This window comes from Lampetra fluviatilis, chromosome 63, assembly GCF_964198595.1.
Source record: "Lampetra fluviatilis chromosome 63, kcLamFluv1.1, whole genome shotgun sequence".
Taxonomy (NCBI): domain Eukaryota; kingdom Metazoa; phylum Chordata; class Hyperoartia; order Petromyzontiformes; family Petromyzontidae; genus Lampetra; species Lampetra fluviatilis.
The window spans coordinates 1,803,990-1,831,467 of NC_136337.1; the positions used below are offsets into that span (position 1 = coordinate 1,803,990).

General features: G+C 51.9%; 1 protein-coding gene across 1 annotated transcript in view; it reads right to left on the reverse strand.

Annotated features, from left to right (window-relative positions):
* Positions 1-27,478, reverse strand: part of LOC144951643 (exocyst complex component 2-like) — a 104,450-nt gene that overhangs the window by 36,034 nt on the left and 40,938 nt on the right. Inside the window, exon 7 of the mRNA XM_078881934.1 lies at positions 21,662-21,780. Within this exon, the coding sequence (XP_078738060.1) occupies positions 21,662-21,780 (119 nt within the window). The remainder of the gene's footprint in view (positions 1-21,661; positions 21,781-27,478) is intronic.

The window sequence follows — 27,478 nt, forward strand, 5'->3', positions numbered from 1 at the left end:
TCACACAGAGACCCACAGACTCAACACACAGAGACCCACAGACTCAACACACAGAGACCCACAGACTCATCACACAGAGACCCACAGACTCAACACACAGAGACCCACAGACTCATCACACAGCGACCCACAGACTCAACACACAGAGACCCACAGAGTCATCACACAGAGACCCACAGACTCATCACACAGCGACCCACAGACTCATCACACAGAGACCCACAGACTCAACACACAGAGACCCACAGACTCATCACACAGAGACCCACAGACTCAACACACAGAGACCCACAGACTCAACACACAGAGACCCACAGACTCATCACACAGAGACCCACAGACTCATCACACAGAGACCCACAGACTCATCACACAGAGGCCCACAGACTCATCACACAGAGACCCACAGACTCATCACACAGCGACCCACAGACTCAACACACAGAGACCCACAGACTCAACACACAGAGACCCACAGACTCAACACACAGAGACCCACAGACTCAACACACAGAGACCCACAGACTCATCACACAGAGACCTACAGACTCATCACACAGAGGCCCACAGACTCATCACACAGAGACCCACAGACTCACCACACAGCGACCCACAGACTCAACACACAGAGACCCACAGACTCAACACACAGAGACCCACAGACTCAACACACAGAGACCCACAGACTCAACACACAAAGACCCACAGACTCATCACACAGAGACCCACAGACTCATCACACAGAGACCCACAGACTCATCACACAGAGGCCCACAGACTCATCACACAGAGACCCACAGACTCATCACACATAGACCCACAGACTCATCACACAGAGACCCACAGACTCATCACACAGAGACCCACAGACTCACCACACAGAGACCCACAGACTCACCACACAGAGACCCATAGACTCATCACACAGAGACCCACAGACTCACCACACAGAGACCCATAGACTCATCACACATAGACCCACAGACTCATCACACAGAGACCCACAGACTCATCACACAGAGACCCACAGACTCATCACACAGAGACCCACAGACTCACCACACAGAGACCCATAGACTCATCACACAGAGACCCACAGACTCACCACACAGAGACCCATAGACTCACCACACAGAGACCCATAGACTCATCACACAGAGACCCACAGACTCATCACACAGAGACCCACAGACTCATCACACAGAGACCCACAGACTCAACACACAGAGACCCACAGACTCATCACACAGAGACCCACAGACTCACCACACAGAGACCCACAGACTCACCACACAGAGACCCACATACTCATCACACAGAGACCCACAGACTCATCACACAGAGACCCACAGACTCATCCCACAGAGACCCACAGACTCAACACACAGAGACCCACAGACTCAACACACAGAGACCCACAGACTCATCACAAAGAGACCCACAGACTCATCACACAAAGACCCACAGACTCACCACACAGAGACCCACAGACTCATCACACAGAGACCCACAGACTCACCACACAGAGACCCACAGACTCATCACACAGAGACCCACAGACTCATCACACAGAGACCCACAGACTCATCACACAGAGACCCACAGACTCACCACACAGAGACCCACAGACTCACCACACAGAGACCCACATACTCATCACACAGAGACCCACAGACTCATCACACAGAGACCCACAGACTCATCACACAGAGACCCACAGACTCATCACACAGAGACCCACAGACTCATCACACAGAGACCCACAGACTCATCACACAGAGACCCACAGACTCATCACACAGAGACCCACAGACTCATCACACAGAGGCCCACAGACTCATCACACAGAGACCCACAGACTCATCACACAGAGACCCACAGACTCATCACACAGAGACCCACAGACTCATGATGTGTCTCTGTGAGTCCCCCGTGTTTCTCTACGAGTACCCTAAGTCTCTGTAAGTCTCTGTGCGTCTCTGCGTATCGACAGGAGTCTCTGTGTATCTCTGAGAGCCCCTATGTATCTCTGCGTCTCAATGAGATTCTGCATGGGTTGTTTATCTGCATCGGCTTCCAGTTGCCGAATGAATACATCATGAGGTTGTCGCACACACACACAGCACACACTCACAGCACACACACCACACTCACACACACACAGCACTCACACACAGCGCTCACACTCACACAGCGCTCACACACAGCACTCACACACACCACACACAGCACTCACACACCACAAACACCACACACACTCACACACACACCACACACACACACACCACACACACCACACACACACCACTCACACACAGTACACACGCACAGCACCCACACAGCGCTCACACACAGCACTCACACACACACAGCACTCACACACACACAGCACTCACACACCACACAAACTCACACAGCGCTCACACACACCACACTCAGACTCACTCACTCACACACCACACACACCACACTCACACACCACACTCACACACCACACACACCACACTCACACACCACACACACCACACCACACTCACACACCACACACACCACACTCACACTCACACACCACTCACACACCACTCACACGCACCACTCACACACACCACTCACACACACCACAGCAACTCCACCTCGCTGCTGCTGATTTCGTCAGCAAGGAGCGTCAACCACCGTCACCACCGTCACCACCGTCACCACCACCACCATCACCACCACCGTCACCACCACCGTCACCACCACCATCACCACCACCACCACCGTCACCACTACCGTCACCACCACCGTCACCACCACCGTCACCACCACCATCACCACCACCATCACCACCACCGTCACCACCACCACCACCACCACCACCGTCACCACCACCGTCACCACCACCATCACCACCACCGTCACCACCACCGTCACCACCACCGTCACCACCACCACCATCACCACCACCGTCACCACCACCGTCACCACCACCGTCACCACCACCACCACCACCACCACCGTCACCACCACCGTCACCACCACCGTCACCACCACCGTCACCACCACCGTCACCACCACCACCATGATCACCACCACCACCGTCACGCCAACTCCGCTCATCCTCACAGCAGCAGCAGCGGCTTCTGGCTCAGCCATCGAAAAAAGACGATGGTCACCGCATCGTCATCAATGTCGTCATCGTTATAATTGTCATCATCATCGTCATCATCATCGTCATCATCATCGTCATCATCATCGTCGTCGTTATCATCGTCATCATCGTCATCATAATCAGTCATCATCATCGTCATCATCATCGTCGTCGTCATCATCGTCGTCATCGTCATCATAATCAGTCATCATCATCGTCATCATCATCGTCGTCATCATCTTCGTCGTCATCATCGTCGTCATCGTCATCATCATCATCATCGTCGTCATCATCATCATCATCGTCATCATAATCAGTCATCATCTTCGTCGTCATCATCGTCGTCATCGTCATCGTCGTCGTCATCATCTTCGTCGTCATCATCGTCATCATCGTCATCATAATCAGTCATCATCATCGTCATCATCATCATCGTCATCATCATCATCGTCGTTATCATCGTCATCATCGTCATCATAATCAGTCATCATCATCGTCATCATCATCGTCGTCGTCATCATCTTCGTTGTCATCATCGTCGTCATCGTCATCGTCATCATCGTCGTCGTCATCGTCATCATCATCGTCATCATCGTCTGGAACGCTCTTCCTGACCGACATTAGGAAGCCCCTGGGAGCTACGATGCACTTTGAAACGATACACATTGAAAACCCATCTCTTTAGAACTGATTCTTGTGTTGAGTTTGTTATACTTCCGCGCAACTCCGATTATCACGGTTGGCTACGTATGGTGCGAAAGAAGTTTAGCAGATATACATATTTGTGAAAATCTGTGTATCTCTATGAGTCTCTGTGTATCTATACGAGTCTATGGGTCTCTGTGTATCTATACGAGTCTATGGGTCTCTGTGTATCTATACGAGTCTATGAGTCTCTGTGTATCTATACGAGTCTATGAGTCTCTGTGTATCTATACGAGTCTATGAGTCTCTGTGTATCTATACGAGTCTATGAGTCTCTGTGTATCTATACGAGTCTATGGGTCTCTGTGTATCTATACGAGTCTATGGGTCTCTGTGTATCTATACGAGTCTATGGGTCTCTGTGTATCTATACGAGTCTATGGGTCTCTGTGTATCTATACGAGTCTATGGGTCTCTGTGTATCTATACGAGTCTATGGGTCTCTGTGTATCTATACGAGTCTATGGGTCTCTGTGTATCAATACGAGTCTATGGGTCTCTGTGTATCTATACGAGTCTATGGGTCTCTGTGTATCTATACGAGTCTATGGGTCTCTGTGTATCTATACGAGTCTATGGGTCTCTGTGTATCTATACGAGTCTATGGGTCTCTGTGTATCTATACGAGTCTATGAGTCTCTGTGTATCTATACGAGTCTATGAGTCTCTGTGTATCTATACGAGTCTATGAGTCTCTGTGTATCTATACGAGTCTATGAGTCTCTGTGTATCTATACGAGTCTATGGGTCTCTGTGTATCTATACGAGTCTATGGGTCTCTGTGTATCTATACGAGTCTATGGGTCTCTGTGTATCTATACGAGTCTATGGGTCTCTGTGTATCTATACGAGTCTATGAGTCTCTGTGTTATCTATACGAGTCTATGGGTCTCTGTGTATCTATACGAGTCTATGGGTCTCTGTGTATCTATACGAGTATATGGGTCTCTGTGTATCTATACGAGTCTATGGGTCTCTGTGTATCTATACGAGTCTATGGGTCTCTGTGTATCTATACGAGTCTATGGGTCTCTGTGTATCTATACGAGTCTATGGGTCTCTGTGTATCAATACGAGTCTATGGGTCTCTGTGTATCTATACGAGTCTATGAGTCTCTGTGTATCTATACGAGTCTATGGGTCTCTGTGTATCTATACGAGTCTATGGGTCTCTGTGTATCTATACGAGTCTATGGGTCTCTGTGTATCAATACGAGTCTATGGGTCTCTGTGTATCTATACGAGTCTATGGGTCTCTGTGAATCTATACGAGTCTATGGGTCTCTGTGTATCTATACGAGTCTATGGGTCTCTGTGTATCTATACGAGTCTATGAGTCTCTGTGTATCAATACGAGTCTATGGGTCTCTGTGTATCAATACGAGTCTATGAGTCTCTGTGTATCTATACGAGTCTATGGGTCTCTGTGTATCTATACGAGTCTATGAGTCTCTGTGTATCTATACGAGTCTATGAGTCTCTGTGTATCTATACGAGTCTATGGGTCTCTGTGTATCTATACGAGTCTATGGGTCTCTGTGTATCTATACGAGTCTATGGGTCTCTGTGTATCTATACGAGTCTATGGGTCTCTGTGTATCTATACGAGTCTATGGGTCTCTGTGTATCAAAACGAGTCTATGAGTCTCTGTGTATCTATACGAGTCTATGGGTCTCTGTGTATCTATACGAGTCTATGGGTCTCTGTGTATCTATACGAGTCTATGGGTCTCTGTGTATCTATACGAGTCTATGGGTCTCTGTGTATCTATACGAGTCTATGGGTCTCTGTGTATCAATACGAGTCTATGAGTCTCTGTGTATCTATACGAGTCGATGAGTCTCTGTGTATCTATACGAGTCTATGGGTCTCTGTGTATCTATACGAGTCTATGGGTCTCTGTGTATCTATACGAGTCTATGGGTCTCTGTGTATCTATACGAGTCTATGGGTCTCTGTGTATCTATACGAGTCTATGGGTCTCTGTGTATCAATACGAGTCTATGAGTCTCTGTGTATCTATACGAGTCTATGGGTCTCTGTGTATCTATACGAGTCTATGGGTCTCTGTGTATCTATACGAGTCTATGAGTCTCTGTGTATCTATACGAGTCTATGGGTCTCTGTGTATCTATACGAGTCTATGGGTCTCTGTGTATCTATACGAGTCTATGGGTCTCTGTGTATCTATACGAGTCTATGGGTCTCTGTGTATCTATACGAGTCTATGGGTCTCTGTGTATCTATACGAGTCTATGGGTCTCTGTGTATCTATACGAGTCTATGGGTCTCTGTGTATCTATACGAGTCTATGGGTCTCTGTGTATCTATACGAGTCTATGGGTCTCTGTGTATCAATACGAGTCTATGGGTCTCTGTGTATCTATACGAGTCTATGGGTCTCTGTGTATCAATACGAGTCTATGGGTCTCTGTGTATCTATACGAGTCTATGGGTCTCTGTGTATCTATACGAGTCTATGGGTCTCTCTGTATCTATACGAGTCTATGGGTCTCTGTGTATCTATACGAGTCTATGGGTCTCTGTGTATCAATACGAGTCTATGGGTCTCTGTGTATCTATACGAGTCTATGGGTCTCTGTGTATCTATACGAGTCTATGGGTCTCTGTGTATCAATACGAGTCTATGGGTCTCTGTGTATCTATACGAGTCTATGGGTCTCTGTGTATCTATACGAGTCTATGGGTCTCTGTGTATCTATACGAGTCTATGGGTCTCTGTGTATCTATACGAGTCTATGAGTCTCTGTGTATCTATACGAGTCTATGGTTCTCTGTGTATCTATACGAGTCTATGGGTCTCTGTGTATCTATACGAGTCTATGGGTCTCTGTGTATCTATACGAGTCTATGGGTCTCTGTGTATCTATACGAGTCTATGGGTCTCTGTGTATCTATACGAGTCTATGAGTCTCTGTGTATCTATACGAGTCTATGGGTCTCTGTGTATCTATACGAGTCTATGAGTCTCTGTGTATCTATACGAGTCTATGGGTCTCTGTGTATCAATACGAGTCTATGAGTCTCTGTGTATCTATACGAGTCTATGAGTCTCTGTGTATCTATACGAGTCTATGGGTCTCTGTGTATCTATACGAGTCTATGGGTCTCTGTGTATCTATACGAGTCTATGGGTCTCTGTGTATCTATACGAGTCTATGAGTATCTGTGTATCTATACGAGTCTATGAGTCTCTGTGTATCTATACGAGTCTATGGGTCTCTGTGTATCTATACGAGTCTATGGGTCTCTGTGTATCTATACGAGTCTATGGGTCTCTGTGTATCTATACGAGTCTATGGGTCTCTGTGTATCTATACGAGTCTATGGGTCTCTGTGTATCTATACGAGTCTATGGGTCTCTGTGTATCTATACGAGTCTATGAGTCTCTGTGTATCTATACGAGTCTATGGGTCTCTGTGTATCTATACGAGTCTATGGGTCTCTGTGTATCTATACGAGTCTATGGGTCTCTGTGTATCTATACGAGTCTATGAGTATCTGTGTATCTATACGAGTCTATGGGTCTCTGTGTATCTATACGAGTCTATGAGTCTCTGTGTATCTATACGAGTCTATGGGTCTCTGTGTATCTATACGAGTCTATGGGTCTCTGTGTATCTATACGAGTCTATGGGTCTCTGTGTATCTATACGAGTCTATGAGTATCTGTGTATCTATACGAGTCTATGAGTCTCTGTGTATCTATACGAGTCTATGGGTCTCTGTGTATCTATACGAGTCTATGGGTCTCTGTGTATCTATACGAGTCTATGGGTCTCTGTGTATCTATACGAGTCTATGAGTATCTGTGTATCTATACGAGTCTATGAGTCTCTGTGTTATCTCTGAGCATCTAACTCTATGAGCTTTGCGAAAGGGTGCCCCCTACCCCCATAGAGTGCTTAGAGTGGCAAGGCAGCAACCACCGCCACCACCGCCGCCACCACCGCCGCCACCACCACCACCCCCACCACCACCACCACCACCCCCACCACCACCACCACCACCGCCGCTGGAGGCGCGTGTCCCCAAGTGGCCACTGGGTGGCGAGCGTGCTCGCGACATCGCCGCCATGCGCATGACTCTTTGGGGGTGGGGTGGAGTGGGTGGTGTGGGTGGGTGGTGTGGTGTGGGGTGGGTGGTGTGGGTGGGTGGTGTGGTGTGGGGTGGGTGGTGTGGGTGGATGGTGTGGATGGTGTGGGTGGGGTGGGGTCGTGCGGGGTGGTGTGGCTGGTGTGGTGTTGGGGTGGCGTGGGTGGATGGTGTGGGTGGTGTGGGTGGTGTGGGTGGAGTGGGTGGGGTGGGTGGTGTGGTGTGGGTTGGTGTGGGTGGATGGTGTGGATGGTGTGGGTGGTGTAGGTGGTGTGGGTGGTGGGGGTGGTGGGGGTGGGTGTGGGTGGTGTAGGTGGTGTGGGTGGGGTGGGGTCGTGCGGGGTGGTGTGGCTGGTGTGGTGTTGGGGTGGCGTGGGTGGATGGTGTGGGTGGTGTGGGTGGTGTGGGTGGGGTGGGTGGTGTGGTGTGGGTTGGTGTGGGTGGGTGGTGTGGGTGGTGTGGGTGGTGTGGGGTCGTGCGGGGTGGTGTGGCTGGTGTGGTGTGGGGTGGTGTGAGTGGTGTGGGTGGTGTGGGTGGTGTGGGGTCGTGCGGGGTGGTGTGGTGTGGGGTGGTGTGGGTGGTGTGTGTGTGTGTGTAGGTGGTGTGTAGGTGGTGTGTGTGTAGGTGGTGTGTGTGTAGGTGGTGTGTGTGTGTGTGTGTAGGTGGTGTGTGTGTGTGTAGGTGTGTGTGTGGGTGTATGTGGGTGTTTGCTGTGTTCGCGTGGTGACTGCGCGTGCGTCACGGCGATCGTGCAGGTGGTGCTGGTGGGGAGGGGGTGTGTGGGGTGGTGGGGGGTGTGGGGGGTGGTGGGGGGTAGTGGGGGGTGTGGGGGGTGGTGGGGGGTGTGGGGGGTGGTGGGGGGTGGGGGTGATGGTCGTGGCCTCTCCACTCACGACCCCGGCAGAGAGTCACCTCCAGGTCAAATCCGGGTCGGTGCACGGCTCGCGCCACCACCACCACCAGCACCACCACCAGCACCACCACCACCAGCACTACCACCACCACCACCAGCACCACCAGCACCACCACCACTACCACCACCAGCACCACCAGCACCACCAGCACCACCAGCACCACCAGCACCACCAGCACCACCACCAGCACTAGCACCACTACTACCACTACTACCACCACCAGCACCACTAGCACTACCACCACCACTAGCACTACCACCACTACTACCACCACCAGCACCACTACCAGCACCACCAGCACCACCAGCACCACCACCAGCACTAGCACCACTACTACCACTACTACCACCACCAGCACCACTACCAGCACCACTAGCACTGCTACTAGCACCAGCACGACCACCACCACTACCACCACCACCAGCACCACCACCACCACCACCAGAACCACGGCCGTTGTCATCGTCATGGATCAAGAATGTGGCCGTCTGGAATGCTCTTCCTTCCGATATTAGGAAGCCACTGGAGCTAAGCACTTTGACATCATCATCATCTAGATTGACAAACTCATTTCTTTAGACTCACACACACAGGCACATAGACTCACACAGATCCAAAGACTCACACAGATGCATAGACTCACAGAGACCCATAGACTCACACAGAGATCCACAGACTCAGAGACGCATAGACTCAGAGACCCATAGCTTCACACAGACCCATAGATTCACAAAGAGTGTGTGTGTGTGAGTGAGTGAGTGTGTGAGCGAGTGTGTGAATGAGCGAGTGTGTGAATGAGTGAGTGTGTGAGTGAGTGTGTGATCGAGTGTGTGATCGAGTGTGTGAGTGAGTGTGTGAATGAGTGTGCGAGTGTAAAAGTGTGTGAGTGAGTGTGAGTGAGTGTGTGAGCGAGTGTATGAGTGAGTGTGTGATCAAGTGAGTGTATGAGTGTGTGTGTGAGTGAGTGTGTGAGTGAGTGTGAATGAGTGTGAGTGAATGCGTGAGTGAGTGTGTGAGTGTGTGAGTGTGTGAGTGTGTGAGTGAGTGTGTGAGCGAGTGTATGAGTAAGTGTGAGTGTGTGTGGGTGAGTGAGTGTGTGATCGAGTGAGTGTATGAGTGTGTGTGTGAGTGAGTGAGTGAATGAGTGTGTGAGTGAGCGTGTGAGTGAGTGAGTGTGTGAGTGAGTGAATGAGTGTGTGAGTGAGCGTGTGAGTGTATGAGTGTGTGTGTGAGTGAGTGTGTGAGTGTGTGAGTGAGCGTGTGAGTGAGCGTGTGAGTGAGTGAGTGTGTGAGTGAGTGAATGAGTGTGTGAGCGAGTGTATGAGTGAGTAAGTGTGAGTGTGTGAGTGTGTGGGTGAGTGAGTGTGTGAGTGAGTGTGTGAGTGAGCGTGTGAGTGAGCGTGTGAGTGTGTGAGTGAGCGTGTGAGTGAGTGAATGAGTGTGTGAGCGAGCGTGTGAGTGTATGAGTGTGTGTGTGAGCGAGCGTGTGAGTGTATGAGTGTGTGTGTGAGTGTGTGAGTGAGCGTGTGAGTGAGTGAGTGTGTGAGTGAGTGAATGAGTGTGTGAGCGAGCGTGTGAGTGTATGAGTGTGTGTGTGAGCGAGCGTGTGAGTGTATGAGTGTGTGTGTGAGTGTGTGAGTGAGCGTGTGAGTGAGTGAGTGTGTGAGTGAGTGAATGAGTGTGTGAGCGAGCGTGTGAGTGTATGAGTGTGTGTGTGAGTGTGTGAGTGAGCGTGTGAGTGAGTGAGTGTGTGAGTGAGTGAATGAGTGTGTGAGCGAGCGTGTGGGTGTATGAGTGTGTGTGTGAGTGAGTGTGTGAGTGAGTGAGTGTGTGTGTGAGTGAGTGTGTGAGTGAGTGAATGAGTGTGTGAGTGAGCGTGTGAGTGAGTGAATGAGTGTGTGAGTGAGCGTGTGAGTGAGTGAATGAGCGTGTGAGTGAGCGTGTGAGTGAGTGAGTGTGTGAGTGAGTGAATGAGTGTGTGAGTGAGCGAGCGAGCGTGTGAGCGAGTGAATGAGTGAGCAAACTCGCCCCGGGCGGTGGTTCGCTAGCGCAGTGCGCTAACCGCTGCGCCACCGCTCCCCGCCCCTCACTCGTGTGAATGTTTGTTAAAGGCGCGAGGGGGCCACGCACTTAGTGCCGAGTCGACGGATTTCACTTCTCCCCCCACCAACCCCCGAGTGTTGCACCGCTACAGACCCCAAATGAAGCCCCGAGCTCCACCACGTCACCCTAATGGAGATTGTCACGTGACCCACCCCCACCCCCAAGTCCTAATTAGTTTTACTGTTCAACTCTCTGCTCCGACAAATTGTTTTTTGTCGAGACGTAACGAGGGCGGATGGGATCCCGTTTGGGATTTTCAGCGACGGCAACTTCCACAACCACCACCGCCCCCATCACCCCCATCACCATCACCCCCACCACCATCACACCCATCACCCCCACAACCACCACCGCCCCCATCACCCCCACCACCCCCACCACCATCACACCCACCACCCCCACAACCACCACCCCCACAACCACCACCCCCACCACCACCCCCATCCTCACCACCACCCCCATCCTCACCACCACCCCCATCCTCACCACCACCCCCATCCTCACCACCACCCCCATCCTCACCACCACCCCCATCCTCACCACCACCCCCATCCTCACCACCACCCCCATCCTCACCACCACCCCCATCCTCACCACCACCCCCATCCTCACCACCACCACCACCCCCACCACCACCCCCATCCTCACCACCACCCCCATCCTCACCACCACCCCCATCCTCACCACCACCCCCATCCTCACCACCACCCCCATCCTCACCACCACCCCCATCACCCCCACCACCATCACACCCATCACCCCCACAACCACCACCCCCACTACCACCACCCCCACAACCACCACCCCCACCACCACCCCCATCCTCACCACCACCCCCATCCTCACCACCACCCCCATCCTCACCACCACCCCCATCCTCACCACCACCCCCATCACCCCCACCACCCTCACCACCACCCTCACCACCACCACCCCTACCACCACCACCACCACCTCCATCACCCCCACCCCCACCACCCCTACCTAACCCCCAACCACCACCACCCCCACCACCCCCACGGTGGGCTAGGAGATGTTAACTACCTCGCCTGGTGTGCAGGAGGTCGTGGGTTTGATCACGACCCTGATGCCTGCTGCTGCTGTATATTTGGCGTTTGCGTGTCTCTCCCTATGGTCGTGTGGATATTTCTCGAGGTCCTCCGGTTTTTCCCCTCCACATTTCGGGTCAACGTCACGACGCGAGTATTCGGCTGCTGCTGTAAGTTTCCACGTGGTGATGACGACGATGAGCCACTTGGTTGAGTTATCATTTGTGATGGCCATCGCTCAGTGGGGCCTTACCTGGTAACCATGAACAGAGTTTAGTTTTAGTTTGAGTCTCTCTGAGTATGGGTCTCTGTGGGTCTCTGTGAGTATGGGTCTCTATGAGTTTGGGTCTCTGTGGGTCTCTGTGAGTATGGGTCTCTGTGAGTTTGGGTCTCTGTGGGTCTCTGTGAGTATGGGTCTCTGTGAGTATGGGTCTCTGTGGGTCTCTGTGGGTGTGGGTCTCTGTGGGTCTCTATGAGTATGGGTCTCTGTGAGTATGGGTCTCTGTGGGTCTCTGTGAGTGTGGGTCTCTGTGAGTATGGGTCTCTGTGAGTATGGGTCTCTGTGGGTCTCTGTGGGTGTGGGTCTCTGTGGGTCTCTATGAGTATGGGTCTCTGTGGGTCTCTGTGGGTGTGGGTCTCTGTGGGTCTCTGTGAGTATGGGTCTCTGTGGGTCTCTGTGAGTATGGGTCTCTGTGAGTATGGGTCTCTGTGGGTCTCTCTGAGTATGGGTCTCTGTGGGTCTCTGTGAGTGTGGGTCTCTGTGAGTATGGGTCTCTGTGGGTCTCTATGAGTATGGGTCTCTGTGGGTCTCTGTGGGTGTGGGTCTCTGTGGGTCTCTGTGAGTATGGGTCTCTGTGGGTCTCTGTGAGTGTGGGTCTCTGTGAGTATGGGTCTCTGTGGGTCTCTGTGGGTGTGGGTCTCTGTGGGTCTCTATGAGTATGGGTCTCTCTGAGTATGGGTCTCTGTGGGTCTCTATGAGTATGGGTCTCTGTGAGTTTGGGTCTCTGTGGGTCTCTGTGAGTATGGGTCTCTGTGAGTATGTGTCTCTGTGGGTCTCTGTGGGTGTCTATGAGTATGGGTCTCTATAAGTATGGGTCTCTGAGTATGGGTCTCTGTGGGTCTCTGTGAGTATGGGTCTCTGTGAGTATGGGTCTCTGTGGGTCTCTGTGAGTACGGGTCTCTGTGGGTCTCTGTGAGTATGGGTCTCTGTGGGTCTCTGTGAGTATGGGTCTCTGTGAGTATAGGTCTCTGTGGGTCTCTGTGGGTGTGGGTCTCTGTGGGTCTCTATGAGTATGGGTCTCTATGAGTATGGGTCTCTATGAGTATGGGTCTCTATGAGTATGGGTCTCTATGAGTATGGGTCTCTATGAGTATGGGTCTCTATGAGTATGGGTCTCTATGAGTATGGGTCTCTGTCAGATGCTGTGGGATTGGGACCCTGGGTTTGAGTCTGGGTTCCTGCTGCCAGTGATGAACCCAGACTGAGAGAACCTGGGTTCGAGTCCGGGGTGAAAAAAATACATCCGCGCACGCCATACATCGGAGGAGGAACCAACACTCAAAACTCCGCACGGATTGATTCAAGAATCCGTCACGTGCACTGCCCACTTGCAAGCCGAGACATCGACTGGGTGCCGTTAATGCGCTCATCATCATTTTTCACAATTTTCTTTTCAAAATACAGACACACGCACACACTCTCACACACAAAGACCAACCCACCCACCAACCCACCCACCAACCCACCCACCAACCCACCAACCCACCCACCAACCCACCAACCCACCCACCCACCCACAAGCTTTCATAAAAAAAAGATTCCGTGCTGGATCCGTCGTTTCTCGCGCTCTCTGCGGCTCTCGAGGCTGCTGAGCTGTGGCGAATTCCCTCCTCTTCCTGCCAGCGCTGTCTGTTGCTGCGTGTGTGTGTCTGTGTGTGTGTGTCTGTGTGTGTGTGTCTGTGTGTGTGTGTCCGTGTGTGTGTGTATCCGTGTCTGTGTGTGTCCGTGTGTGTGTTTCCGTGTGTGTGTGTATCCGTGTGTGTGTGTGTCCGTGTGTGTGTGTGTCTGTGTGTGTGTGTGGTGGGGTTGGGTGTAAGAGCGAGCGAGGAGGAGGAAGACAGGGGAAGGCTCTCCGCTAGTTTCCTGTGTGTGGCAGGCACGGGCCGGCGAGATAAAACCCCGGCTCTGTACACCATCACGGTGACACGAGCATGCGTGCGTGCGTGCGTGTGCTTGTGTGTGTGTTCGTGTGTGTGTGTGCGCGTGTGTGTATGTGTGCGTGTAGTGTGTGTGCGTGTAGTGTGTAGTGTGTGTGTTTGTGTGCGTGTCTGTGTAGTGTGTGTGCGTGTGTGTGTGCGCGTGTAGTGTGTGTGCGTGTAGTGTGTGTGTGCTTGTAGTGTGTGCGCGTGTAGTGTGTGTGTGTGTGCGTGTGTGTGCGTGTGCTCGTGTGTGTGTGTGTGCTCGTGTGTGTGCGTGCGTGTGCGTGCGTGTGTGTTCGTATGTGCGTGCGTGTGTGTGTGTGTTCGTGTGTGTGCGTGCGTGTGTGTGCGTGTGTGTTCGTATGTGCGTGCGTGTGTGTGCGCGTGTGTTCGTGTGTGTGCGTGCGTGTGTGTGCGTGTGTGTTCGTATGTGCGTGCGTGTGTGTGCGCGTGTGTTCGTGTGTGTGCGTGTGTGTGTGTGCTCGTGTGTGCGTGCGTGCGTGTGCTCTAGTGTGCGTATGTGTGTGTGCGTGTGTGCTTGTGTGTGCTCGTGTGTGCGTGCGTGTGTGTGCTCTAGTGTGCGTATGTGTGTGTGCGTGTGTGTGTGTGCTCGTGTGTGCGCGTGTGTGTGTGCTCGTGTAGTGTGTGTGTGCTCGTGTGTGTGTGCTCGTGTGTGTGCGTGTAGTGTGTGTGTGCGAGTGTGCGTGTGTGTGTGCGAGTGTGCGTGTGTGTGTGCGCGTGTGTTCGTGTGTGTGGGTGCTCGTGTGCGTGTGTGTGCTCCTACAGCCTGTCAAGGCTATACGGGGGATCTTTGTCTTTGAGTAGCTGGTGTAGCGGTGTGGTGTAGTAAACATCGCCACTGGGGAGACAAAGGCGGCCGGGCGTGGTGCTGGCCACCCACCCCCTCGTGTGCCACAGTCGCTCGCTCACAGCACTTGCCCCGACAGTCTGTTAAGGCTCCGCGGGGGACCTTTGTCTTTGTGCGTGCGAGAGGAGCGGTGACGCAGCGGTTAGCGCGCGGCCCCACGAACCCCGTGACCCCAGTTCGATTCCCGCCCACAGCCAAAACACGTTGTTGACACGCCAATCTTCGCTCTCCCGGTGCGGAGCTGTGTGCCACGATGGCTGGGAGATGTTAACGACCTCTCCTGGCACGCAGGAAGTCGTGGGTTATCGGTCTCAGTCCCCGTGGTCGCGTGGACTTTTAAATCCTTTATATTAAGTTCACTTGCTTGCTCGCTTGCGCGCTTACGACCGTGCAAATCTTTCGGTCGTTTTTTAACCCACTTCCCGTGATCCAATCGAGCTGACATTTTTGCACACAGACTCGTTGTGCGTGACAATTGATTTTCGTGAAAAAAATGTTTTCCAAAATGTTACACTTTTTAGGATTTTTTTAAAAATATTAAATTACCAATTGCTTAATGGTGGCAGGCAATCATCTGACCCATAGGTGGCAGCCATCTCAAGCCAGAGGACGAGAGGACTCTAGCCGCCACGCATATAAAGGATTTATAGTGAAAAACTTTGTTTTTACGGGTTAATTTTTTCCCCTCCACATTTTGGATCAACACGGCGCGTTTGGCGAGTTTGTCTGCTGCTGTAAATGTCCACGTGATGATGGGAAGCCAGACCACGATATTGCAGCTCAGTGGGGGCCTCACCGAGTAAAATAAAAGTGGTTTAGTTTTAGAATGCGCGTGTGTTCACGTGTGTGTGGGGAGCGGTGGTGCAGCGGTTAGCGCCACGCTGCGCTACGAACCCGGCGGCCCGAGTTCGATTCCCGCTCACGGCCAACACCGGCGACGATTATCTGAACCGGTGCTGGGCCTCCCCTAGGTCGACTCAGCCTCAAATGAGTAGCTGGCGCGGTGTGTAAACACCGCCCCCTCGTGTGCCGTGGCAGCCTTCAGAGGTGCTCGCCAACAGCAACGGTCTGTTACAGGCTACCTGGGGGACCTTTGTCTTTGTGCTTGCGAGTGCATTGCGGTGAGCGGTGGGCGCAGTGGTTAGCGCGCCACGCCACGAATCACTCATCTTCGCTGTACAGCACTGCCCCAGCCAGCGGCGGCAATTCCACATTCCCATGGCGAGGGGCCCCCCAGTCCTACACCGCAGGACACGCAGCAGCTGCTGCTGCTGCTGACTCGGGACTTTGCGCTTGCGAGCCGCCCGCCCCGCCACTGGGAGAACGCGGACATTCACAAACTGGACCAAGTCAGCTTGCCACGTTAGGGCAGCATGCCATGTTTACTGGGAAGCTGGGTTCAACCCTGGCCCTGGGTTCACACATCCACATACACAACAACAACAACCGCCGTTCGCCACTAAGTGGCGGTGACGTCAGCACGACGCTTGTGCCAGGCTACGTGCACGTTGAGGCCACGTGAAGTGTCGAACGCCCGCTGGCAGGAGGTCTCAGGGCAGACCCAGAAGGTGCCATGGGGTTAACTGACTAAGATGACCGAGATGAGTGGCTGATGCACCACCTGTGCCCCCTACTGTGCCAACTTGCTGTGCTTTAGCCACCCGGCGCTCCGCTCGTTGTTGTGAGCGTCGCTCCTCCGCCCTCCGTTGTTGTTTCCTCCAACTGCCCAGCAGCGTCCTTCACGAGCCTCCTCCACAGAGGCCGATCTTGACACCGCTGGTACCGGTCATCGGCAAGTCAACTCAGCTCCACGTCCTAATGTACCACATCACTCCATCTCTTCTCCAGCCCGTGCCGCGCTCGTTTAGCCCCCTATATCTGGCCGAACAAAATCTGTTTAAACATTCGTTGGCTGGGTCATGTAGCCCGCATGCCCAGCCACCGCATGCCTAAACAGATTTAGTCTGCCGGAAGAGCTCACCGATGGGACGTTGTCCAGATCTTTCAAGGATTTATGAGCTCCTCACACAATCCAGCCTGGTTAAACCCAGGATGGATCGTAGGCAGGCCAGCCGAAATGTTTTTAACTGGCGAAGATGCTTCATTAGGGGGGTCCACGTTGCCCAAGCACAGAGAAGGAAGGGCATGACTGTGGCCAAGAAGACCCGAAACTTCGTGTGGAGCGACAGACCAGGTAGCTTCCACACAGCGTTATGAAGCCGATGACTGATTCAGAGTGAGACCTTTGCTGTCAAACTGGAGCGGGTCATAAGCACACTGCCCAGGTATGGAAAACCCAAAAAAGTACCACTAAAACATGTGTTAAACACGTGTTAAATATCTAATTCACAACAACCGCCATTCACCACTAAGTGGCAGTGACATCACCACGACGCTTGTGCCAGGCCATGTGCATGTTGAGGCCACTTGAAGTGTCGAACGCCCGCTGGCAGGAGGTCACGGGGCAGACCCAGGTGCCACGGGTCAACTGAGATGACTGGCTGATACACCACCTGTGTCCCCTACTGTGCCAACTTGCTGTGCTTTAGCCACCCGGCGCTCCGCTCGTTGTTGTTAGCTTCCACACAGCGTTACGCAACCGATGAAAAGATATTGCCGCTCGACTGATTCGGAGTGAGACCTCTGCATCCAAACCGGAGCCGGTCATGAGCACACTGCCCAGGTATGGGAAACTCTCCACTCTCTCCACTACTGCCCCATCACCAATTGAGAGTTGTGGGGGTGGAGTGTCCGATGGTAAGGCCCCACCTCTTAGTGGCAAGCTCCAGGTTCAGCAGCAGCGCCTCCAATTCCTCCTCTGAGCAGCAATTACCAGATCATCGGCATACATAACATGGTTGACCAATAGGGAGTCATCCCTTAACCGCACCTGGGCATCGATCAGCCTCCCATTGTATCTGTACCAGATGGAAATTCCTCCGGTACAGCCATCGAAGGCTTCACGAACTACGTGGTCAAAATAGATGTTAAATAATGAGGGAGCACACACACACAACCACACACACACATCCACACACATCCACACACACACATCCACACACATCCACACACACACATCCACACACACACACATCCACACACACACATCCACACACACACATCCACACACACACACACACCCACACACACACACATCCACACACACACATCCACACACACACATCCACACACACACACCAGCGAACATCACGTGAGTTGGATCTCAGAGCAAACATTCCACGTTCTCGTGCTAAGGAGACGATGGGCCGATCGGCGTGTGACATCTAGCGTGGGACTGCCTTGGGTAGGCTCAGCCTAAAGATCAATTGCTTGTGCAAATACACGTGAATGACGGCGGTGGTGGTGGTGGTGGGTGTGGATGATGATGCCAATTCATATTTCAAAACGAGCGAATAAATTATGACAGTTAAGCTGAACAGTCAACAGCAAGCGCAAACGTGTGGCACGCCTAATCATCAATCATGCGAATTGTCACACAGACACACGCGGACACACAAAGACAAAGTTTCCGCCCGCCCCCCGTGTAGCCTGTTACAGACTGCCGGGGCAAGTGCTGTTAGTAGCGAGCAGTAGCCCGCGACACGCCGCGACCCATTTGAGGCCCAGCGTCAACCTAGGGCAGGCCCAGTAAGCCGGTACCGGGTGGCCGGGAGCGGGAATTGAAGTCGGCTCTGTGCCTGGAACACGCGCACAGCGGCGGTGGCGGTGCAAACTGGGCACGCACGCACGCACACACTCTGCTCTCACGAGAACGTGTTCCGCACGGAGTCGAGGCGATTACGGGGTTTGGTTATCGTGACCAGGCAAGGCCCCCGCGCGCTGAGCTGGCCGTGTCGATCCGTGCTCAGAAGCGACCTGGCCAACACAAGTGAGAGCTCGGCGATAGTGGCAGATTATCATCATCGTCATCGTCATCATCGTCATCATCTTAATCACGTGGGTGTTTATAGCAGCAGGCAAATGAACGCGTGTCTCTACAGACTCAGGCACTCATAGAGACCCACAGAGACCCATACTCATAGAGACTCATAGAGACTCACAGAGACCCATACTCATAGAGACTCATAGAGACTCACAGAGACCCATACTCATAGAGACGCATAGAGACTCACAGAGACCCATACTCATAGAGACTCATAGAGACCCACAGAGACCCATACTCATAGAGACTCATCGAGACCCACAGAGACCCATACTCATAGAGACTCATAGAGACCCATACTCATAGAGACTCATAGAGACCCACAGAGACCAATACTCATAGAGACTCATAGAGACCCACAGAGACCCATACTCATAGAGACTCATAAAGACCCATACTCATAGAGACTCACAGAGACCCACAGAGACCCATACTCATAGAGACTCAAAGACCCACAGAGATCCATACTCATAGAGACTCAAAGATCCACAGAGACCTATACTCATAGAGACTCAAAGAGACCCACAGAGACCCATACTCATAGAGACTCAAAGACCCACAGAGACCCATACTCATAGAGACTCAAATATCCACAGAGACCTATACTCATGGAGACTCATAGAGACCCACAGAGACCCATACTCAGAGACCCATAGACCCACAGAAACCCATACTCACAGAGACTCATAGACCCACAGAGACCCATACTCATAGAGACTCATAGAAACCCACAGAGACCCACACTGAAACTAAACCATTATTTGTCTTACTAGATAAGGCTACACTTTGCTACGTAGCTATTTCTTCAGAGGCGACCTCACCACCACAAATAATAGCTCAACCTAGTGGCTTAGCATCATCATCATCATCACGTGGACATTTACACCAGCAGCCAAACGCTCTAGACGCGCGGTGACGTTGATTCTAAATGTGGAGGGGAAAAACCAGAAGACCCGGAGAAAAATCCACGCGACCACGGGGAGAGAGAGAGAGACGCAGACTCCAAACATACAGCAGCAGCAGCAGGCGTCAGGGTCGGGATGGAACCCACAACCTCCTGCACACCAGGCGAGGTAGTCAACATCTCATAGCCACCGCTGTGACTGCATATTGCGTGATCGAGAGTAACATAGACACCCATAGAGTTACACAGAGACGCAGAGAGTTCCATAGAGACCCATAGACTCACACAGAGACCCACAGACTAACACAGAGACTCATAGACTCACACAGAGACCCATAGACTCACACAGAGACCCATAGACTCACACAGAGACCCATAGACTCACACAGAGACCCATATACTCACACAGACCCATAGACTCACACAGAGACCCACAGACTCACACAGATACCCATAGACTCACACAGAGACCCATATACTCACACAGACCCATAGACTCACAAAGAGACCCACAGACTCACACAAAGACCCACAGACTCACAAAGAGACTCACAGACTCACAAAGAGACTCACACAGAGACTCGCACAGACTGAGAGAGTCGTGTTTGAACCGTGCCCTGCGGTGTGGCGAGTTGACAAGAAGCACCAACGGCGCCCCGTGCACAAACACGGGGGAGCAGGAGGGGGGGGGGAGGGGGGTGGGGGGAGGGGGGGGGAGAAGGAGGGAGGGGGGAGGGGGGGGAGGAGGAGGAGGAGGGGGGAGGGGGGGGAGGGGGGGGAGGAGGAGGGGGGAGGAGGGGAGAGAAGGAGGGGGGGGGAGGAGGAGGAGGGGAGGAGGGGGGAGGGGGGGGAGGAGGAGGGGGGAGGAGGGGGGAGGAGGAGGGGGGAGAAGGAGGGGGGAGGGGGGGGGAAGAGGGGGGAGAAGGAGGGGGGGAGGGGGGGGGGAGGAGGGGGAGGAGGAGGGAGGAGGGGGAGGAGGAGGAGGGGGGGGGAAGGAGGAGGGGGGAGAAGAAGGGAGGGGGGAGGGGGGGGAGGAGGAGGGGGGAGGAGGGGGAGGAGGAGGAGGGGGGGGGAGGAGGGGGGAGGAGGGGGGAGGAGGGGGAGGAGGAGGAGGGGGGGGGAGGAGGGGGGAGGAGGGGGGAGGGGGGGAGGAGGAGGGGGAGGAGGAGGAGAGGGAGGGGGGGAGGAGGGAGGAGAAGGAGGGAGGGGGGGGAGGAGGGGAGGGGAGGAGGAGGGGGGAGGGGGGAGGAGGAGGGGGGAGGAGGAGGGGGGGGGAGGGGGGGGAGGGGGGGAGGAGGGGGGAGGAGGGGGAGGAGGAGGAGGGGGGGGGAGGAGGGGGGAGGAGGGGGGAGGAGGGGGAGGAGGAGGAGGGGGGGGGAGGAGGGGGGAGGAGGGGGGAGGGGGGGAGGAGGAGGGGGGAGGAGGAGGAGAGGGAGGGGGGGAGGAGGGAGGAGAAGGAGGGAGGGGGGGGAGGAGGGGAGGGGAGGAGGAGGGGGGAGGGGGGAGGAGGAGGGGGGAGGAGGAGGGGGGGGGAGGGGGGGGAGGGGGGAGGGGGGGTAGGGTGCTGTTTGTTGCTGGTCCATTCGGTGCTCTTGGTCTTTGGGCCGACAACTTAACGGCAACCGTGGTTTGGTGAACCAAGACGCAACAACGACAACAACAACAACAACGACGACAACAACGACAACAACGACAACAACGACGACGGCGGCCATACTTCACCATTACCTGTCTCTTCTTGCAGCCACGTCTCGTGACAGGAAGTCATCAAGCTCAGCAGCCATTTCTGTTGTCCCACAATGCACTGCCAAGTGGGGTCGCCCGGCGAACGGAGATCAGCCAAGTATCTAAATTGAACAACAACAACCAACAACAACAATAAACAACAACCATATACAACAACAATATACAACAACCAACAACAACCATATACAACAACCAACAACAACCAACAACAACAATATACAACAACAATATACAACAACAATATACAACAACCAACAACAACCATATACAACAACAATATACAACAACAATATACAACAACCATATACAACAACAATATACAACAACAATATACAACAACCAACAACAACCATATACAACAACCAACAACAACCAACAACAACAATATACAACAACCATATACAACAACAATATACAACAACCAACAACAACAATATACAACAACAATATACAACAACAATATACAACAACCAACAACAACAATATACAACAACAATATACAACAACCATATACAACAACAATATACAACAACAATATACAACAACCAACAACAACCATATACAACAACCAACAACAACCAACAACAACAATATACAACAACCATATACAACAACAATATACAACAACCAACAACAACAATATACAACAACAATATACAACAACAATATACAACAACCAACAACAACAATATACAACAACAATATACAACAACAATATACAACAACCAACAACAACAATATACAACAACAATATACAACAACCAACAACAACAATATACAACAACAATATACAACAACCAACAACAACAATATACAACAACAATATACAACAACCAACAACAACAATATACAACAACAATATACAACAACCAACAACAACAATAAACAACAACCATATACAACAACAATATACAACAACCAACAACAACAATAAACAACAACCATATACAACAACAATATACAACAACCAACAACAACAATATACAACAACCAACAACAACAATAAACAACAACCATATACAACAACAATATACAACAACCAACAACAACAATATACAACAACCAACAACAACAATATACAACAACCAACAACAACAATATACAACAACCAACAACAACAATATACAACAACCAACAACAACAATATACAACAACCAACAACAACAATATACAACACTTGTTGTGTGCGAGTCTATGGGTCTCTGTGTGAGTCTATGTGTCTCTGTGTGAGTCTATGGGTCTCTGTGTGAGTCTATGGATCTCTGCGTGAGTCTATGGGTCTCTGTGTGAGTCTATGGGTCTCTGCGTGAGTCTATGGGTCTCTGTGTGAGTCTATGGGTCTCTGTGTGAGTCTATGGGTCTCTGTGTGAGTCTATGGGTCTCTGCGTGAGTCTATGGGTCTCTGTGTGAGTCTATGGGTCTCTGTGTGAGTCTATGGGTCTCTGTGTGAGTCTATGGATCTCTGCGTGAGTCTATGGGTCTCTGTGTGAGTCTATGGGTCTCTGTGTGAGTCTATGGGTCTCTGCGTGAGTCTATGGGTCTCTGTGTGAGTCTATGGGTCTCTGTGTGAGTCTATGGGTCTCTGTGTGAGTCTATGGATCTCTGCGTGAGTCTATGGGTCTCTGTGTGAGTCTATGGGTCTCTGTGTGAGTCTATGGGTCTCTGCGTGAGTCTATGGGTCTCTGTGTGAGTCTATGGGTCTCTGTGTGAGTCTATGGGTCTCTGTGTGAGTCTATGGGTCTCTGCGTGAGTCTATGGATCTCTGTGTGAGTCTATGGGTCTCTGTGTGAGTCTATGGGTCTCTGCGTGAGTCTATGGGTCTCTGTGTGAGTCTATGGGTCTCTGCGTGAGTCTATGGGTCTCTGTGTGAGTCTATGGGTCTCTGTGTGAGTCTATGGGTCTCTGCGTGAGTCTATGGGTCTCTGTGTGAGTCTATGGGTCTCTGTGTGAGTCTATGGGTCTCTGTGTGAGTCTATGGGTCTCTGTGTGAGTCTATGGGTCTCTGTGTGAGTCTATGGATCTCTGCGTGAGTCTATGGGTCTCTGTGTGAGTCTATGGGTCTCTGCGTGAGTCTATGGGTCTCTGTGTGAGTCTATGGGTCTCTGTGTGAGTCTATGGGTCTCTGTGTGAGTCTATGGATCTCTGCGTGAGTCTATGGGTCTCTGTGTGAGTCTATGGGTCTCTGTGTGAGTCTATGGGTCTCTGCGTGAGTCTATGGGTCTCTGTGTGAGTCTATGGGTCTCTGTGTGAGTCTATGGGTCTCTGTGTGAGTCTATGGGTCTCTGCGTGAGTCTATGGGTCTCTGTGTGAGTCTATGGGTCTCTGTGTGAGTCTATGGGTCTCTGTGTGAGTCTATGGATCTCTGCGTGAGTCTATGGGTCTCTGTGTGAGTCTATGGGTCTCTGTGTGAGTCTATGGGTCTCTGCGTGAGTCTATGGGTCTCTGTGTGAGTCTATGGGTCTCTGTGTGAGTCTATGGGTCTCTGCGTGAGTCTATGGATCTCTGTGTGAGTCTATGGGTCTCTGTGTGAGTCTATGGGTCTCTGCGTGAGTCTATGGGTCTCTGTGTGAGTCTATGGGTCTCTGCGTGAGTCTATGGGTCTCTGTGTGAGTCTATGGGTCTCTGTGTGAGTCTATGGGTCTCTGCGTGAGTCTATGGGTCTCTGTGTGAGTCTATGGGTCTCTGTGTGAGTCTATGGGTCTCTGTGTGAGTCTATGGGTCTCTGTGTGAGTCTATGGATCTCTGCGTGAGTCTATGGGTCTCTGTGTGAGTCTATGGGTCTCTGTGTGAGTCTATGGGTCTCTGCGTGAGTCTATGGGTCTCTGTGTGAGTCTATGGGTCTCTGTGTGAGTCTATGGGTCTCTGTGTGAGTCTATGGGTCTCTGCGTGAGTCTATGGATCTCTGCGTGAGTCTATGGGTCTCTGTGTGAGTCTATGGGTCTCTGTGTGAGTCTATGGGTCTCTGTGTGAGTCTATGGGTCTCTGTGTGAGTCTATGGGTCTCTGTGTGAGTCTATGGGTCTCTGTGTGAGTCTATGGGTCTCTGTGTGAGTCTATGGGTCTCTGTGTGAGTCTATGGGTCTCTGTGCGAGTCTATGGGTCTCTGTGTGAGTCTATGGGTCTCTGTGTGAGTCTATGGGTCTCTGTGTGAGTCTATGGGTCTCTGTGTGAGTCTATGGGTCTCTGTGTGAGTCTATGGGTCTCTGTGTGAGTCTATGGGTCTCTGTGTGAGTCTATGGGTCTCTGTGCGAGTCTATGGGTCTCTGTGTGAGTCTATGGGTCTCTGTGTGAGTCTATGGGTCTCTGTGTGAGTCTATGGGTCTCTGTGTGAGTCTATGGGTCTCTGTGTGAGTCTATGGGTCTCTGTGCGAGTCTATGGGTCTCTGTGTGAGTCTATGGGTCTCTGTGTGAGTCTATGGGTCTCTGTGTGAGTCTATGGGTCTCTGTGTGAGTCTATGGGTCTCTGTGCGAGTCTATGGGTCTCTGTGTGAGTCTATGGGTCTCTGTGTGAGTCTATGGGTCTCTGTGTGAGTCTATGTGTCTCTATGCGAGTCTGTGTGTCTCTGTGTGAGTCTGTGGGTCTCTGTGTGAGTCTATGGGTCTCTGTGTGAGTCTATGGGTCTCTGTGTGAGTCTATGGGTCTCTGTGTGAGTCTATGGGTCTCTGTGTGAGTCTATGGGTCTCTGTGTGAGTCTATGGATCTCTGTGTGAGTCTGTGTGACTCTGTATGAGTCTATGGATCTTTGTGTGAGTCTATGGGTCTCTGTGTGAGTCTATGGGTCTCTGTGTGAGTCTATGGGTCTCTGTGTGAGTCTGTGGGTCTCTGTGTGAGTCTATGGGTCTCTGTGTGAGTCTATGGGTCTCTGTGTGAGTCTATGGGTCTCTGTGTGAGTCTATGGGTCTCTGTGTGAGTCTATGGGTCTCTGTGTGAGTCTATGGATCTCTGTGTGAGTCTGTGTGACTCTGTATGAGTCTATGGATCTTTGTGTGAGTCTATGGGTCTCTGTGTGAGTCTATGGGTCTCTGTGTGAGTCTATGGGTCTCTGTGTGAGTCTATGGGTATCTGTGTGAGTCTATGGGTCTCTGCGTGAATCTATGGGTCTCTGCGTGAGTCTATGGATCTCTGCGTGAGTCTATGGGTCTCTGTGTGAGTCTATGGGTCTCTGTGTGAGTCTATGGGTCTCTGTGTGAGTCTATGGGTCTCTGTGTGAGTCTATGGGTCTCTGTGTGAGTCTATGGGTCTCTGTGTGAGTCTATGGGTCTCTGTGTGAGTCTATGGGTCTCTGTGTGAGTCTATGGGTCTCTGTGTGAGTCTATGGGTCTCTGTGCGAGTCTATGGGTCTCTGTGTGAGTCTATGGGTCTCTGTGTGAGTCTATGGGTCTCTGTGTGAGTCTATGGGTCTCTGTGTGAGTCTATGGGTCTCTGTGTGAGTCTATGGGTCTCTGTGTGAGTCTATGGGTCTCTGTGTGAGTCTATGGGTCTCTGTGCGAGTCTATGGGTCTCTGTGTGAGTCTATGGGTCTCTGTGTGAGTCTATGGGTCTCTGTGTGAGTCTATGGGTCTCTGTGTGAGTCTATGGGTCTCTGTGTGAGTCTATGGGTCTCTGTGCGAGTCTATGGGTCTCTGTGTGAGTCTATGGGTCTCTGTGTGAGTCTATGGGTCTCTGTGTGAGTCTATGGGTCTCTGTGTGAGTCTATGGGTCTCTGTGCGAGTCTATGGGTCTCTGTGTGAGTCTATGGGTCTCTGTGTGAGTCTATGGGTCTCTGTGTGAGTCTATGTGTCTCTATGCGAGTCTGTGTGTCTCTGTGTGAGTCTGTGGGTCTCTGTGTGAGTCTATGGGTCTCTGTGTGAGTCTATGGGTCTCTGTGTGAGTCTATGGGTCTCTGTGTGAGTCTATGGGTCTCTGTGTGAGTCTATGGGTCTCTGTGTGAGTCTATGGATCTCTGTGTGAGTCTGTGTGACTCTGTATGAGTCTATGGATCTTTGTGTGAGTCTATGGGTCTCTGTGTGAGTCTATGGGTCTCTGTGTGAGTCTATGGGTCTCTGTGTGAGTCTATGGGTATCTGTGTGAGTCTATGGGTCTCTGCGTGAATCTATGGGTCTCTGCGTGAGTCTATGGATCTCTGCGTGAGTCTATGGGTCTCTGTGTGAGTCTATGGGTCTCTGTGTGAGTCTATGGGTCTCTGTGTGAGTCTATGGGTCTCTGTGTGAGTCTATGGATCTCTGTGTGAGTCTATGGGTCTCTGTGTGAGTCTATGGGTCTCTGTGTGAGTCTATGGATCTCTGTGTGAGTCTATGTGTCTCTGAGTGAGTCTATGGATCTCTGTGTGAGTCTATGGGTCTCTGTGTGAGTCTATGGGTCTCTGTGTGAGTCTATGGGTCTCTGTGTGAGTCTATGGGTCTCTGTGTGAGTCTATGGGTCTCTGTGTGAGTCTATGGGTCTCTGTGTGAGTCTATGGGTCTCTGTGTGAGTCTATGGGTCTCTGTGTGAGTCTATGGGTCTGTGAGTCTATGGGTCTCTGTGTGAGTCTATGGGTCTCTGTGTGAGTCTATGGGTCTCTGTGTGAGTCTTTGGGTCTGTGAGTCTATGGGTCTCTGTGTGAGTCTATGGATCTCTGTGCGAGTTTATCGGTCTCTGTGCGAGTCTATGGGTTTCTGTGTGAGTCTATGGGTTTTTGTGTGAGTCGATGGGTTTCTGTGTGAGTATATGGGTCTCTGTGTGAGTCTATGGGTTTATGTGTGAGTCTATGGGTCTCTGTGTGAGTCTATGGGTCTCTGTGTGAGTCTATGGGTCTCTGTG